General features: G+C 36.4%; 1 protein-coding gene and 1 long non-coding RNA gene across 3 annotated transcripts; one reads left to right on the top strand and one right to left on the bottom strand.

Annotated features, from left to right (window-relative positions):
- The first annotated feature begins 3,059 nt into the window (after positions 1-3,059).
- Positions 3,060-14,600, top strand: pde6b (phosphodiesterase 6B, cGMP-specific, rod, beta). 2 transcript variants are annotated; one of them, XM_008424047.3, is made up of 24 exons: positions 3,060-3,611; positions 3,698-3,947; positions 4,048-4,359; positions 5,440-5,592; positions 6,306-6,395; positions 6,479-6,619; positions 6,704-6,778; positions 6,886-6,950; positions 7,126-7,192; positions 7,276-7,323; positions 8,374-8,523; positions 8,654-8,797; positions 9,342-9,407; positions 9,528-9,677; positions 9,764-9,871; positions 10,046-10,155; positions 10,500-10,587; positions 10,677-10,777; positions 10,873-10,980; positions 11,052-11,115; positions 11,199-11,273; positions 11,957-12,040; positions 12,195-12,348; positions 12,760-14,600. In XM_008424047.3, the coding sequence occupies exons 2-24, from the start codon at positions 3,789-3,791 to the stop codon at positions 12,810-12,812; spliced, it is 2,565 nt and encodes an 854-aa protein (XP_008422269.1). In that variant the 5' UTR covers positions 3,060-3,611; positions 3,698-3,788; the 3' UTR covers positions 12,813-14,600. The 2 variants fall into 2 exon arrangements, with proteins under 2 accessions (XP_008422269.1, XP_081469671.1); XM_081613545.1 differs by having other exon boundaries at positions 3,060-3,947.
- A 430-nt stretch (positions 14,601-15,030) lies between these two features.
- LOC103473655 (uncharacterized) lies at positions 15,031-16,814 on the bottom strand. Its single transcript, XR_535056.3, has 4 exons — positions 16,658-16,814; positions 16,094-16,148; positions 15,252-15,350; positions 15,031-15,107 (listed from the first exon to the last, which is right to left on the bottom strand). It is a non-coding gene; the product is annotated as an uncharacterized LOC103473655 (long non-coding RNA).
- Between the last annotated feature and the right edge of the window lie 725 nt (positions 16,815-17,539).

Genomic DNA, 17,539 nt, shown 5'->3' with positions numbered 1-17,539 from the left:
ACTTAACCTTTTTAAAAATAGTAATGCCAATCGCTCTTAAACATCAGCCACTATCTGATCCTGATAAAGGAAAGCAACTTATTACTTTTAATGAGAGGTATTCTGAGACACTTTGGGTGAAGAAGTCATGAAAGGTCAGGGTAAATACAGAAATAAACACAAGTATATTTAGACAGATGGCAGAGTTTATTTTAAGGCACAGCTTCACCTCACTCTCAGTAGACAATAAATAGAATAGGTCTGTCTGCCAACACTGTCATTGTGTTGAGCAACCAAGGTTCAATCTGTCAACAGGTAGTCTGTAAACAAGCCCAAATAACAGTCAGATAATTAGAAGAGTAAAAGTTACTTAACTGTGGATGCTGCTATTAACCAAACTCGCTTTGTCAATTAAATAATTTCTCAATCACTAATTATTGAAAGTATGAAACTTCGTTAACTCAATCCACATAGAGGGAGAAAGTAGACATTTGTTTATCTCTTTAAACAGACACTGGCCCTCATTCCCTGGTTTATCCCTAATCACTATCAGTCCAGTATATTGTGTAATTGCTGGCATAATAACTTATTACGCAGCTGTCTGTGTTCAGTCCTGTAGACTGACTCTGACAGTAAATGTTCTCCTCAGAGAGGCAGAGAACAAAGAAGCAAGCCAAGACTACTGATCTACATTTTTCCATCGACTCTATCAGGGACGTAATCCTACTTTTGCTGCTCAAAATAGATAGTTGACAAAACACTGATTTAACTGCTGAATGGAAACTTCAAGGGCGCAATGAAAAAACTGTTAAATAAGTGATAGAAATTTCAACTTCTGTTTTGCAGTTAGTTAATAAGATCCAAAATGGGATGTTTTGTTGCACTGCTAACCAACGGATTGAACGCACAGCCTGGTGGAAACCCATTGCTAAGTTTTATTTATTTTATTTTATTTTTCCCAAAGAGAACAAATTCTAATTGCTTCACTAGAAAGTATAGAATAAAAGATAAAAAAAATGTTCGGGTCAAGGTGGTGGATGCTGCATCCTGCTGCTGGGCTGCTGGGAAAATAGTCTGGATCTAGTGATGCATTGAGGCTGTATTAGATATGTGGGTTAACAGGCTGTTTAAAATTGTGTTTCATCTTATAAACAAAAGTGTGACAAGTCATTCACGGAGGATACGGCATATTTGCTTTGCTACTAATGTGATTGTGGCTTCAGGTTCACTGAAGGAGACGTTGAAGACGTAATTTGGAAAAATTGTAGTTTATCATCAAAAGGACTGAGGACACGTGGAGAAGAAGCTGAAGCCATTTATTGTATTCTGTAAGGTTAAGACTGGGGCTCAGGAGAAAAAGCTCCAGGAAAAAAAGCTCCCAAATAGTACAAAATATCCCTAAGGATGATGTATGTCATCCCTTCAGCTCCTGTGTCTGGATCTACCCTGGTTCTACCCACTTTGCTTCAATAACGTCAGTAGGGAATCATCCAGGGATCATCCTTCAGACTTCTGGCAAGAGAAATGTTGCAAGAACTTTATCATGAATATTTGGAGGATTCACTTTCACTTTCATGTTGAAATATTACGTTCATTTTTCCCCGAATGTTCCCAGTTATTTGAAGCTTGAAGTGTGGCCAAGTTGAAAAACCTAGAATTGTGTTTGCTGCCATCTACTGGGGCTTGTCAGCAGTGCAACAAGTGCAGTGGATAAAACGTATTTATTAAAAAAAAAAAAAATCCAATTATGCCTATCTTCCCACTTACCACAAAAATAAAATAAATTTAACAATATCAAGTAAAGTTTAAGAAAGCACAATAACTGTAGAACATTGCATTAACATCTATTAATTTCAAGACCTGATATCATTTACTTAGAAGTTTTTCCAACTGTGCCACTGCGGGCTGCACAGTGGTGCTTTCAGTAAGGTTCTGGGTTCTTCACACAAGTATCAACTAATGAATTAACTTCAAAGGGACCCATCCTTATATCAATTATGTGGCTTAATTTGTTTCGCTTACTGCTCACAAATACATCCCAACAGCCAATCACTCTGTTTCAAGAAGAATTATGCTCCAAACACAATATTGTTACATCTTTACATTTTGTGGTGGCATTTACATTTATGTTAATTTCTCTATATTTATTCAGTAGGGGAAGAAATCCCACATTACTGTAACAAAGTCAACACTTCCACAATTATTACAAACCTGCTCTTTAACATTTGGCTCTTGATGTGCCAAATATCCTCTCTCCTCTGCAGCTCCCTCCATGGGTTCTTAAAAAGATTTAGGTCCAAAAACTGAGACGGCGAAGGGAGAAGATTGATTCTATCTGTCTGATAAACCATTTCTACAAGCTCTTGTAGAAATCTCTTGAATAATTACCTAGTAAAAATATCCAATAATGACTCATTTTCAAGTTTACTATAAGATGCACTTGGAACTGAACTTGAAATATCCTGGTAACAGTTCATGAGATTAGTTTTTGGCAGAGAAATGGGCCCACAGCATTAAACGTCCTCCACCTTACTTTGCAAAGGGCATGAAAAGCTTTTCAACACATTCATCTTTTCTTACAAGTTTTTTGTAGCCTGTTTTCTAAAATACATTGAAACAATAAAAATTATGTTCCACATACCACACATTAGAGTTTTATGTATAACCATATGCATCTAATTTTAATCATAGGTCAAACAAGAGAGTATCTTGTTATAAGCCCAAAATCACATTCACTCACAGTTTGAGAACTAGCAGGGCAACAAACTTACATTCACACACATGCATGCATACACACCTGTCGTTATGCATTATAGTGGCAGCAGATTATCTATTTGACCTTTTGCTTAAGGTCTTTATGCAGCCTTATAATAGACGGGTCCTCCTAGCTCTGAATGAAAGGATTAGTTTTCCTCTGGAGGCGCTTTACATCCCTTTTTATTCATGTCAACCTGCAGGAAAGATTGTTTGCAGAAAAAAAGTTTGGATGGTGAGACCATTAGTGTCCAAAGAAAACAGAGGATCAGGCAAAGGAGGCCTTGTTTAAAAGAGTTAAGCAGCTTGTACAGGTTCAGAGAGGAATCATATTGAACATGTGGGATATAAAATACATTTGCTTAAAATTAATGTGATTTCTACGGATTTCTATGTGTGATTTCTGTTTGTTTTTTTTAGTTGCAACTAATAGAATTGCTTCAACAATATTCAATTTTGATTTTATTAGAAGAATTAAAAGAGTGTTTCAGAAATTAAGCTGCATCAAATCCTGCTGCTCGCCTGAATAAAAACATGCTACAGTCCATATCTACACTCTTACTACGACCGCAGTTATCAGGAGTGGAGTCATCCTGGTCTGAATGTACTGATGCAGAGTGAAGGCTGGGTCCTTTGGCCCACATATCTGTTACTACATGATCAGCTGATGAGTTTAGCATAGGTAGATCCCTGCTAACCTTCAGCACTATCTGCTGATGACAGAGGGATTGCTGGGATTCAGCCCTCTGCCTTCTCCTCAGGGCTCTCCCTCTTGCAGTCCACTCATCCAACTAAACAGGGGGATTATTAACTTTTTTTTTTTTTGCCTGCCTTTGAATGTGTTCACCTCATTTTCCCCCAATCTGTACATCACCTGGGTAAGATTTGTTTCTTTTCCTGAGTCGATAAAATGGTATTTGGAGTGTGAGTCGTTTGGCTTATTTGTGGTTTCTTGCTGGAGAAGCGGTTGCTCCATTAGAGCAGCACTGGAGCTTCATTGAGAGCAAAAGGAAGAGGACAAGGAATAGCTGACAGAAGAAGAGGAAGGAGGAAAAATGGGTGTGCAAAAAGAAGACGTGGAGAAGTTCCTTCGCGACAACCCTGCGTTTGCTGCAAAATACTTTTGCAAAACAATGAGCCCTTCTTCCATATCGAAGGTATCAGGACTCCCAGAAAAAGAGATTGACTTTGGAAAGCTGGAGGAACTTAGCCGGGTAAGTTACACATTTGATGATTTCTCAGGATAGAAACAAAATAATCTTTGTGAATTAAAAAAACAACAAAAACAAGCTTATATTTCTCTAATTTCCAAAGGTTGAGGAAAGCCGAATAATGTTTGATTTGATCAAAGACATGCAAGAGAACATCAACATGGAAAAGGTGGTCTTCAAGATCCTGAAGCGGCTCGGAGCTCTCATTCACGCCGACCGCTGCAGCCTGTTCATGTACCGGCAGCGGAACGGCATCGGAGAGCTGGCGACGAGGCTCTTCAACGTCTCGACCAACTCAGTCCTGGAGGACTGCGTGGTTTCACCAGACTCTGAGATCGTCTACCCTCTGGACTTGGGGATAGTTGGCAACGTGGCCCTCACCAAGAAGAATGTCAACGTGAAAGATGTCAAAGAGGTAAAGTGGGGGCAGGGAGGCTGGACATCAGTTTGTGAGTCAGAGCAAAAAGATGAACCAGAGAGAATTACTCTTGATGATGATGCATACAGCCTGAGACAGAAGCGAATGCAGCCAGCTCAAATTTATTGAATTTACCATAAAGTATTTCAGTCTCAAAACATCATATTTATTGTCAAGCACTTCCAAAACAAGTCTTCTTTTAAATTCACTCATAACACCTTCTGCAGAGTAAATATATAGGGAAGGTAATAACGTCAGAAAATGTCACAGTTGTTCAAATAATATGTGAACTGTGCTACTCTCTTGCTAACTAACCTAAACATGTCTTAAATGATCATTTCACAATGCTGAAGCTTTAGTAGGCATTAATGGTGATGTTAATTATACTAAATTAAACTCCATCCAACCTTGAAGCAGCTCTGATCAAGAGTCTTGTGCTTCAGTATTTGGCTATTCCACCCAATATAACCCCCAATTTTAAACCTTAAACTTAAATTTAAAGATAATCTAAAAGTAAATAATACAGATATTTGAAGTCCTGTGAATTAAAAGCTAGTTCATTTGATATCAAACATAATTTTAAATGTAACATTGAAATTAAATAGAAACAAATGACATATGCCCAATTTGTATTTACATGCGCATGTGCAGTCTCCCTGCTGTAGACCGGCACAAAGTGTGGTTGTAAATCTCATTGTCAGACATAATCCATTTATTCTCAGATCGCATCATCCTCTGCTGTAGCCATGGATTAGACGCTGCTGACATTTAGTTGGCTGTCAGCAGGAATGTAAAACAGATCAAAACTAGTTTGAGTTATTTCCATTCAACCTATGTATTCAAATAAATTAATCGATTGCTTATTTTCCAACCAAGTTTGCTGGACAGCAATAATGGCATTGGCCTATTTACTAAGATCTATTTAGTATTTTGAGATGTTTTTTAGTTAAATATCCAGAGTGCTTAAATCGGATTAACCACTTTTAAGAATTTACAGTTTTTCCTGCTAAACTCTTAATGTAGCATAAAAAAAACAAGACTTTCACACGTGTTTGTGAATATGTTCTACCTTTTCAGAGCCAGTATTTCAGTTCATTCGTTGATGAACTCACAGAATATGAGACCAGGAACGTGCTGGCAGCGCCCATCCTCAACGGCAAAGACCTGGTGGCCGTGATCATGGCCCTGAACAAAACCACAGGACCTCATTTCACCGGCCAGGATGAAGATGTGAGTCCACAAGCTACTGGTGGCGACGCGCCCAGCACAGCTGATGACTGAGCAGCAGAACAGTTCGGAAAAAATCTAATTCTTAGGAGAATTAGTGAAGTAAAGTAATCTAGTGCAGGTTCATGATGCAGGATTGAAACAAATAAAGCTAAACAGTCTACTATATTATTTCAAGGTTAATTGCAAGATTTTTATCACATGCAAAAATTATTTTTGTAATAAAGTTTCATTTTAATGAATGTATTTTTAAAGACTGAAAAGTATGCTTAGCTTAGAATTTAATATATTTTATAATTCTATTGTTGCATTATATATATGTATCTGTTAATTATTCATGTAGATGCTTATTTTCTTTTCTTTTTCATCGATTTATTTAATGTTGAGCACTTCCCTATTCCATATTTTTGTAAGATGGGCATTTGAATGAGTAATAAAAGAATTTTCAATATTAGAAAACAACCAAAAGACATTCAAATGTTCTATCACAGTTTCAAACTTCAATGTATTTTATTTTATGTGGTAAGCCGAGAAAAATAAGAAGTAATTGTTAAATAAGAAGTAAGAGGGAGAGTGAATTTTAAAATGTATTCTTTCTGTTTCATCATATAAAAGAGTCTTATGTTATGTCACCTTTCATGGTTATAACGCGATAAAATGTGGGGTCATTTTAAAGAAATATGACATATAAATCATGTTCCTGTTCGTGTCTGCAGCTCTTCCTGAAGTACCTGAAAATTGCCTCTCTGAACCTTAAGATCTTTCACCTAAGTTACCTCCACAACTGTGAGACACGCAAAGGACAGGTGTGGGCAAACGTTAAAACAAAAGTTTGTCATTCTTATGTCTGTATGTAAGCTGCATTTAAATCTTGTGTGTGTCCTTGTAGCTGCTGCTGTGGTCTGCCAACAAGGTGTTTGAAGAGCTGACAGACATCGAGCGACAGTTTCACAAAGCCTTGTACACAGTCCGGGCCTACCTCAACTGTGACCGATACTCTGTGGGGTTACTAGACATGACAAAGGAAAAGGTTTGGTGTCTATCTTTATTTTCTGGCCAAATTATTTTGTGTAATTTACCATGAAGGGACTGACTGCTACCCTCCTTCTTTTAGGAGTTCTTTGACATTTGGCCTGTGTTGATGGGAGAACAGCCACCTTACAGTGGACCTGTAACTCCAGATGGCAGGGTGCATTGTTTTATTCAACTTTCTCATCACTCGTCTATTCATTAAAAAAGTCTCTATTTTAGTTCGGCTTTGGTCTCTATTGCTAATCTATTTAATTTACCACTTAGGAAGTAATTTTCTACAAAGTGATTGACTACATACTCCATGGAAAAGAAGACATCAAAGTAATACCGTAAGTGCAAGTACAACCTTCTCTTGTTTTTATGTTTGGTCAACAGTGGTCCTGGTCAGTGATGCTTTTACTTTAACACTTTTCAAATGAGTTTGAAGAATGCTAACCTAATAATCACAGATCAGTAACAGACTGATCATCTTCTGACTTATCTTTTCTTCAATTTGTCACAAAGAAATCCACCTGCGGACCACTGGGCCTTGAGCAGCGGCCTTCCCACTTACGTTGCTGAGAGCGGCTTTGTGAGTTTTCTTTTCAACAACTGCAGCGAGCTGCTGAATTATCTGAAGCCAAATTAATTAGTCTGCTCCTTTCCGCCCTTCAGATCTGTAACATCATGAATGCGGCCGCTGATGAGATGTTTCAGTTCCAGGTGAGAAACTTTACGTACATCCAGGTGCTTCACCAAACACTTCTTTTTGTAAAAACTTGATGATTTACAGTTTATTGGGTGACAATGGCTGGGTGGACGGTCAACCTCAACGGCATGAATGAATGCAGCTTGAATTAAAGGTTAACATGCTGTTGAATCGGTTGTTGCTGTTCGTGACTTAAAAAGCTCTAGCTGGTTTGCTGTAGTAGTAGAAGAGTTTTAGCATTAGAGAAAAAACACATTTATTAAAAGATTGACTCAAATTTAACTGTAATATAAAAATACCTTAATTTCCTTATGATGATAATGTGCATTATATTTCTCTGGCAAATATTTGTAACAGCTTCCAAGTACATTGGAAAGGAAATTGATGAATTAGAAAAAAAATCAAACAAATGCTGTCACGCTATTACCGTGATAATCTCATACATTATTTATGGTAGGGAAAGTATTTGGTCATACAGGAAAAACCAACTCACCTGGTTTATAGATTACAAAAAGAAAGCTGTAGGAACTGCACCTGGTTGAATTTATAATGATAAATTAACAATATTTAACTTTGTTCTATGCTAAGAAATTAGAAACCATACACAATCGTCCTTCCAAAATATATATATATTTTTAGTTATTTAAAAAAAGAACTGCATTTGAATGATTAAGAAAATAAGATATATTAACTAAAAAAAGAATTATAAAAATATTTATTTCAAACTATTGTTCCTATCTTTAAAGAATAGATATATGTGGCATGATCATCAGCACTTTGTTGGACATGATCTGTCCCAAATTAATATTTATTTTTAGTATTATATCACCGATTATGTTGTTTTCTTTTTTTGTTTGTTTTGTTAAAAACAAATGTGACTGTATCTGTTTTAAACGCATCTATCTACATTTTGGTCCCTACGTACTTTGTTTGCTAATGCACTTAATTTCTACTAATTGAGAAGTGTCTTGGAAATGTTTGGAAATTGCTGACTGAAATAAATATGAAATCAAGTTATACATACAGACAATTACAGACTTGATTGTGTTTTCTTGTCATCGCAGAAAGAGCCGCTGGATGACAGTGGCTGGACCATAAAAAATGTTCTCTCGCTTCCAATTGTCAACAAGAAAGAAGAAATAGTCGGCGTGGCAACGTTTTACAACAGGAAAGATGGGAAGCCATTTGATGATCATGATGAAAATCTCATGGAGGTATAACTAATCTGTCTTTGTGGTTGACTAAATGAATTTGTACAATTTCATCAAATTACAAAGATCCATGATTTTGTTTCCCCCCTAATATTTATTGAAAGTATTTTATGTAAATTTTTCTGATTCCCAGGCTTTGACTCAGTTCCTGGGATGGTCAGCTCTGAACACGGACACGTACGACAAAATGAACAAGCTCGAGAACCGAAAGGACATCGCTCAAGATATGGTGCTCTACCACGTCAAATGTCGAAATGATGAAATTCAGAATATCCTGGTCAGTGGTATTTTTACTTAAAAAAATATACAACATTCTTATTTTCAAAGGCGGATTTTTACTTCAAGAATCCGTTAAGATTACGTAAATAGAAATCTACCCCTACTTAATATCAGAGTAACTGGTGAGAAGGGATTGGCTGCAAAATACATTAAAACTAATTTGGAGTGACTTTAAATAAATTAAGTGACATAAAGCTATTGTGAATTTTTTTTGTCATCTGCAGTTTGTTGTACAAAGTGTCAGCATTTTATTTATGCAAGTCCATTCTTCGTTAGCAAAAGGGAGTCAAAAGACAGACTACAAACAGCCCACAAAGTGTTAAAGGTTCAGGGTTAATGACTGAAGTAATGAATCAGGGTTGTATCATGGAGACACGTTAAATTAGACTAAATGGATGCTTTAATTCTCCATTCTTCTAAAAGCACCATAAAATGAAAGAAAAGTGTCAGTAATTTTGATTGCCTTTTAAATGTTAGTATTTTTCATATTTTTTTCCCCTTGATTTTTAATTGATTTAAGTATATAATGCCAATTTTTCTAGAACACAAGAGAGGTCTATGACTGTGAGCCCTGGGACTGTGAAGAAGAGGATCTTCTTGACATTCTGGTAATGCCTGAACTTGTGTGTTTTGGGTTTCCAACTATAAAGGTTTCTTTTATTTAGGAAAAAAACGAAATAAAATCAGAGTGTGAATCTATTTTTCATTTTCTGGTGTCGTCCTTTTAGAAAAAAAACCTGCCACCTCTTATCAAGAAATTTGAGATCTACGAGTTTCGCTTCTCAGATTTTAACTGCACAGAACTGGAGCTGGTGAAATGCGGGATCCAGATGTATTACGAAGTCGGTGTAGTGAAGAAGTTCCAGATTCCTCAAGAAGTAATATAGTTGCACATGTAAACAAGGTTTATTGTTGAGAGTGTGCGCAAACAGTTTGAGATATTAACTCTTTAATGTCCTCTCAGGTGCTGGTTCGCTTCATGTACTCTGTCAGTAAAGGCTACAGAAAAATCACCTACCACAACTGGCGTCATGGCTTCAACGTGGGACAGACCATGTTCACATTGTTAACGGTATCCGTTAAAATATGCAATATGTTTTTAAGCATATTGCAGTGCCCATTTATAAAACAGTAAAACAAAATGAACCAGTTAAATTTTTTATTTTAACTTGTTTAGTTGCAGTTTATTATTCAAAACACAAATATTTCTGTTTCACACTGCATATTTATTTCTTTTTGTCCTCAGACAGGGCATCTGAAGCGATATTACACAGACCTAGAAGTCATGGCCATGATAACAGCAGGATTTCTGCATGATATTGATCACAGAGGAACAAACAACTTGTACCAGGTCAAGTAAGTGACTACAGTCTCACAGGACATCTCTTTCAACATTTAAATTGAATACTTTCAACTTTCAAGAAGTTGTAACCTACTGTGAACTACAAGAAATCCAGCAAGCTATTGCAAATGTCTTGTGCTTGTAAGCCAACTGGATCATAATTCCTTACTGAGCCAGTTTATTAATTATGGCTTAAGTTTTGCAACAGCTCACCGATTTAAGTTACTATTGCCGTGGCGAGCCTGAATGAAAGGCAATTTAAAAATACGTTTGAGTTAGACTTGGCTTTTCAGTTGAGTCAGACGACGGTTAAGTTGTCAGATATTTAAGGATTTTTTTATGTTATTTAATCCAACAGATCTGGTAATCCTCTGGCCAAGTTACACGGCTCCTCCATCCTGGAACGACACCATCTAGAGTTTGGAAAGTTTCTTCTCTCTGACGAGGTAAAGAAATGTCGTTTAACCTAACATGTGGGCTACGTGTCTTACAGTCTCTGAACATACCGACGTCGCTCTTTGTTTTTCATCTGCAGTCACTGAACATCTACCAGAACCTGAACAGGCGGCAGGTAGATCACGTGATCCATCTTACCGACATTGCCATCATTGCCACTGACCTGGCTCTGTATTTCAAGTGAGTAGCATCTCTGACTTTTCAGTCCAGTCTTGTCGATAAATTTTTCTCTTGGTGAAAAATGAGTTAAAGTGATTCATCTTCTATTGTCACAGGAAGAGAACAATGTTCCAAAAGATTGTGGACCTTTCAAAAACATATGAAGATGAAAAGAAATGGGTGGATTTCATGTCTCTAGAAACAACCAGAAAAGAGATCGTCATGTGAGTGAAATGAAAACAACTCGGGCGTCTACTGTCCAGTGGGTTTATAACCTGGATAATGTTTATTCCAGGGCCATGATGATGACAGCATGCGACTTGTCGGCCATCACGAAGCCCTGGGAAGTCCAGAGCAAGGTAAGAGTAATGAGAATAAAAGGTTTAAACAAAGATGGGAAGCTGGTTGTTGGCAGATGAAGAACTGAGTGTGTGCTTTTCAGGTTGCCTTGTCTGTGGCGGCAGAGTTTTGGGAGCAGGGTGATTTGGAGAGGACAGTGCTGGAACAGCAACCTATTGTGAGTTTGCAAGTTGCAATTGTACCAACGTTGCATAAATGGGTGTTATAAGAAAAAAAGTAGAACACTGCAGCAAGGATAAATTCAGCACCAAATACAAGAATACTGCACAATTATCACAAATTTTTTTTAGAAAGATTGTAAAGGAATATGCATTTATTATACTATAGCACAATCTTACATGGAAAAAAGATTAGCTCAGCAGGAAGCTTTGGATCTCTCACTTCCTTTACATCCTCCCCACTGGCAAGAAAAAGTAGGGTTCTTGATTGGCTTTGTCACAGTCTCAGTAATTTAAAGCTTTTAAATGATTGTTCTGTCATTTAAACAGTTTGTAGGTTTAGAGTTGTATTTAGCTGTTTTATCGCAATTTTATTTGTAAGCAATAAGATTATTGCTTACAATGCAAAATTATTGCTGTTAATGTGAGTTTATATGGACAATTATATGGACAAAACAATTTTGCTGTAGCCATTTCATGAGTTATATTGACTAACACTCAAATGCTTTTCTCAAATGTCCTTTTTTTTTGTTTGTCCTATTTTGAAGGCCATCTCAGAGAAATAGACCTTTGCATCACATCATATTTAAAACTATGGGAATCATGAAATTATAAATTACCATTTAAAAGAAATTACTTCCATCATTGAGTTTTCACATTTTAATTATGTCTTTTCCACCAGCCCATGATGGACAGGAACAAATCAGCAGAGCTTCCAAAGCTACAATGTGGCTTCATTGACTTTGTCTGCACATTCGTCTACAAGGTATTGCCTACAATAGGGTCTTAATCCATAAAAAAGAAAGCTATGTTTGTGTTGATTTCACAGCAAAACAATGGGTTTGACCAAAACCCACCATCTGATGTAATTCTCATTTTGTTCCCCCTTCAGCCATTTGTTCTTGATTTTGTCTTCTCAGGAATTTTCTCGCTTCCACCCCCAAATCCAGCCTATGTTAGATGGCATCCTTAACAACAGGAAAGAGTGGAATGCAAAAAAAGAGGAATATGAAGCTAAACTCAAAGCCATAGAGGATGAGAAGGCTGCAAAAGAGGCTGCAAAGGCTGCAAAAGGTAAAGTGATCCTTTAAACTCACTGCTCTGAGACAAATGTTCATTGCCATCTGATATTTTGCTCTATCCAGTTTGACTAAGTCATAAAACAATGTACTATATAATGTCTGTAAACCACTATGGATTATACCAATAATGCATGCTATAAGTCATGAATGTTATAAAAAGTGAAAACTCTCCTGACAATGGTTCCATGTTGTTGAAAGAACATCAGCCCATAATTTTGTAAATGTGGTCAAGATTAGCTGTGGCTCCTAACTTCTCTACATAGGAAAAAGTTGAAGGAGGAGCACTTGTAAGACCAACTTTACATAATTGAACATTTTAAATAGGAAGAAGCTCTGACTATAATGTGTAAACAACTACACATGCAAAAAGTAATTTATTTTTTTCTATTTATTCTTCACATAGCTGCTGCAAACAACCCGAGTGGTGGAGGCTCCAAGACCTGCTCCGTTTGCTAAAAGACTCTAAAGACAGTGGAAGCTCAGAATCATCTGAAAAGAAATATTTTGAATATTTTGGACAGACTGACAAGAAAAAAGCTCTAAAATGAAGAAGTTGGATATGTTCGCAAAGCCCCAAAGTACTTATAAGCCTCCCGCAGACTTAACACGCCACCCAGGAGGAGAGCAGCAAATGTCATGGTCAGACAGTGGAGAATTAGGGGGGGGGTTGTCCCATTGGACTGTCAATTATTGAAACCACACAAAAAACCTTGTAAAAGTACACATCAGGTCAGTGCTTCTGAGCAGGGCTGCACACAGAATAAAACATGTGTGGGGTTTAAATGATCCCATCTTTTAAAACCACAGAAGGGTTAAAGAGTACAAGTTTCAGTCAGAGAAGAAAAAGCCTGAACAGAAAGAGCTCTGCACTTCAGCTAAAATAATGGGACATGGTAAAACATCAGTCATTACTGGGACATCACTGAGGCCCTGAATCAAATGTTGTTGTATTTAACTTTAACAATATTGTTTTCATTTTGATTTCACTTTTGTCTCAAACATATTGTGTTTTGAGAATTACTTTTAGGTACTTGACAGGTATAGACTTAACATACTGTCTCTTCTGTACAGATAATACGTTTTTGTATGCGTTTGTTTTGTTTCAGAAGGTGTCACAAGATAATCATTGTAAATACGTTACATAGCCACTGGTAGCCTTGCCATGTACCATATGTACTGCATTACATGACAGAGAAAACATAGCTCTGTTACATTTTTATGGACAAGACCAGACTGTAAAAAGGCCTCTTAGAAAGTAGCACATCTACATCTTCTAGCAATTGTTTTCAATGTTCACTCTTTCCAGTCACTATTTACAAATGAGAGCGTGTTTACTTTGATTGCAGAGATCTACATCTACAATTTGCTACAATTAGTAAGGCAACTTGCCATGTGGTAATCATGTGCAATAGCTATGCATGTTTCCAATCAACAAAATCTGTAGCTGCTTATCTGTGATGCCTTTATAATGTACATACGGAGTCTGTATGTGTGTGTGTGTGTGTGTCTGTGTGTGAGAGAGAGCGAGAGAGAATAGCCTAGAAAACCTTGTATAAAGTGAGTAGATCAATGTATTTGGAAATAGATCCTGTTCAGAGACATTGGTGGGTCCAAAACTGGGATTCAAATTATTTTGCATTTTATCTATTTGGACTGGAATGTTTGTCTTAACGAAGTAAGAGCAAGAAGCTAAAAAAAAAAAAAAAGGCTTTAAAAATAAGCCTGTACTCCGCAGGCACTGCGTTGGGCATGAACGGAACGCAATCCACACATCGCAAAGAATGTGGAAACTTTACTCATTCATAAGATCAAGAAGATGAACCCAGGACTGTGGTGCTGTAGGGCAGCAGTGCTACCAACCATTCAGACTCCTGGCTCATAAAGCTGATCCAGTCTACAGACTGAGCAACCTGACTTTGTGTAACGACATGTACATACTGCCTCTACAGTTGTAAATACAATATTTTTAAAGGTGAAATAGTAACGCTTACAGAATCGTATTGCTCTTATTGAGCCGTGAGTTCATGCTTGCCTCAGTTTAGCTTTAACATTTTCCACTTATTAAAGTGAGGTCTGAATGTATAAGATTAAAATATTAGGTATTAATGTCACCTGTATGTGCTGTTGATACATCTGTAACACATTTGTTGTAGTTATTTTAATTTAAAGCCAGCGAGTTAAAGCTTGCCTCATCGTCTGGTCCTTGTGTACAATGATGACTCAAATAAAGCAAATGTATTTTTATGTTGTCATGATGTGAGTTGATTCCTGCCATTCTAAAGTAAAACTTTACAGAGGATGAAGCTGAATTTATTTAAAAGAGATAAAAACACGCTTCAGCGTTGAAACATGAAAATTTAACAGTCTGCCTATGTTTTGTAGTTTGTGCCAAACAATATTTCCATTCAGAGTACATAATGAAGGTTAGAATGTTACACAACACAGGAGTATTCTGTCCACACTGCACTTTTTACTACTGGTCCCCGACCCTAATCCCGGGATTAGAGCTAAACTAGGCTGGGATTACAGCAGTGCTTTTCCAAAGGCTCACCTCTCACTGAAGGGCGTGCATATGTGCTCACAGTTACCTGTTGTGAACCCGAAATGTGTTCACCAAAACATTTTGGTACAAAAAGGTCATTGTGTAATATAAAAGCAGACTAAAACAATGCCATGAAAAATATTGAAGATTTTTATTGAGTTCATGATTGGTCAATAGGTAAGTTCATTTGAGGATGGTGTCAGAATTTGCTGCAAAGGGAGAAAAAAAGAAAATAATATATTTTTGTATTCATGGAAAAAAAAGAAATTATATATATTATAAATATGACATTTAACAAAATATTAAGGAGACAAAAATGGAGAATATATTACAGAAAATTGTTATTTTATCACCTTCTGACAGTTGTTTGTAGATGCGTTCCTGCTCCTCTCTGAGCTTCTTCTCTACCTCCTCAACCCTCTTCTCCTCTTCAGCAATAGGCCTCAGGTAATCTTAAGGAGAACAACAATGGAGTCAATTGGACGTGTATTTCAGTGACTGCAAAGTATCCAACTCAAAGAGAGGAAAAATAACTTTAAAGAATGGCATTTGCTGTGTGAAACAGTGAGGTTTTAATTTGAACATTTGTGTTCATGTCCAATAGTCTGAGTTTGAACTACAACATCAAAAATGCCATTTGAATATTTTTGAACTGATTTACTATGTAATTATTTCTTTAAATGTGAGGTTTCTGATCATTTTTGGTTTTAAAATATATTTCATTTTAAGAATTTACAGTTTATGATGATGTAAAAGCAAGATTTTTACTATGGTGTGATTTTAATCATGCTTTCTGTCATAACTATTTTTTGTATGAAATAAAAACAGCCACAGCCAAAGTTAACAATTTTTCAAAGTAGTTCACAATTTCTTTAAGAAATGGAGAGAATAGAGAAAATACGTATATTTTCCTTAGTCTGCCATAACCGGACTTTAAATTGGGAAGCTTAATTATTGGAAATTTGTTCCTGGCTTTAGGTTTTTTATGCGATATCATTTCCCCTAACTTTTTAATCCATAGCCAGTAGGTAAGTACAACTATTCTTTCTTTAAAACAGATGTCCCAAAAAGATTGGACACTGCACCTCTGTAAAACCCACTGAAGGAAAAAAAAAAGGTGTGAAAATGGGCAAACACAAATATATAAATCATTCAAAAGCTAACCTCGGAAAAACAGATTTAGATTCCCACTTACCAAACCTCTGCTTCCCATAAAGCACACCAAGCAGCAGGGCGGACCACCTGGCCGTCTATATTGCAAAAAAGAAAGAAAAGCAAAAACAACGTTTTTCAATTAGCTGCATGTGAGCTAAAAAAAAGTTATTGATCATAAAAAGGTTCTCAGCAGGTTCCTAATAAATGCAACAGCTTCATTACCAACAAGATAATGTTTGCTAATTGATGGTTATTTATTATGGATTCTGTATTTTAGGAGACACAAAACAACGTAACTAATCAGTTTATCACTTAAGGTGACATTACACACATTTGGCACTATAAGTGACGCATTTTACATGATCCAAATGTGGAAAGAAAACAGTTACGAAATGTTCTGACAAGCAAAACATTCACCTGCATTTCAATGTCACAGCTAGCAGGTATCCGCTAGCATGGTGCCAAACAACAATCTTTAAAGGTCAGTTTGTTATCTGTTGTTAAATCCTAAACGGACCTGGAGCTTCAAGTAATTTATCTAATTTACCTAACAGGTACGACAAGACTCCATGCTGAAATAAATTACTTTGTGTTGTGTTTTTACCTTGATTAGCGGTGACACTGCGACTGGAGGAGCCATGATAGATGAGAACAGGCCAAGACTTCCTGTCAGAGCGGAAGCAGTTTTTCAAAGTAAGTCAAAGTAACCATAAACATAATATAGGATATGTCTATGAGACTAACACATACAGGCTGTTTTCTAATTTGGATTTTGCGCGAGAAATGGGACAATAAACATTGGATTTGAACTTCAACAGCGCCAGTCAGAAGTTTATATTCACTTAAGACTTGAATGATATGTTTATTTGGTGGTTTTGATGATGTATTTGAATTGTTCTTTTCTTGGTGTGGGATGATTTTAGCGTGGACATGGTCAGTGAATTTCGAAAACATGACTTGGGTGTACACGTCTGAATGTACTGTTTTTGTTTTTTTCAAATCCCCAAAAAGTCAAAATGATGGCATACATCATTTTGACTTTTTGGGGATCAAAAAGTGTTTTATTTATTTTTTCCCACTGGGAAAAAATAAATAAAACAGTTCTGAGAAAAAAGTCTGAATTCTGAGAAAAAAGTCAGAATTCTGACTTTTTTCTCAGAATTCAGAATTCTTCCGTACATACATGATGACCATAAGTTAAAATATAAAGTTTATTTGGCCTATTTAAACAGAATTAGAGTTAATTTCAATTAATTTAATTTAAATTGTATGGTTTCCTGCATTGTATGTGTCCACTATCTTCTGTAAAGTTGAGGTCAGTGCTTTCCAAACTTGTTATTAGCATATTCTTTTTTTAAAACTACTTTTGATGTGTTTATAATCACAGTCTTGTTGCATCCAAACAAAACTGAAGTGTGTGTTTACATTTCAGGCTTTATCTATAACATAAACATTTGATGATTTGAAAAATCCCAATAGTTTCAAA

The sequence above is a fragment of the Poecilia reticulata genome, chromosome 12, assembly GCF_904066995.2.
Source record: "Poecilia reticulata chromosome 12, P_reticulata-male-v2, whole genome shotgun sequence".
In the NCBI taxonomy this organism is placed as follows: domain Eukaryota; kingdom Metazoa; phylum Chordata; class Actinopteri; order Cyprinodontiformes; family Poeciliidae; genus Poecilia; species Poecilia reticulata.
The sequence above is the reverse complement of the archived record's forward strand: the minus strand, read 5'-3'. Positions and strand labels throughout refer to the sequence as shown.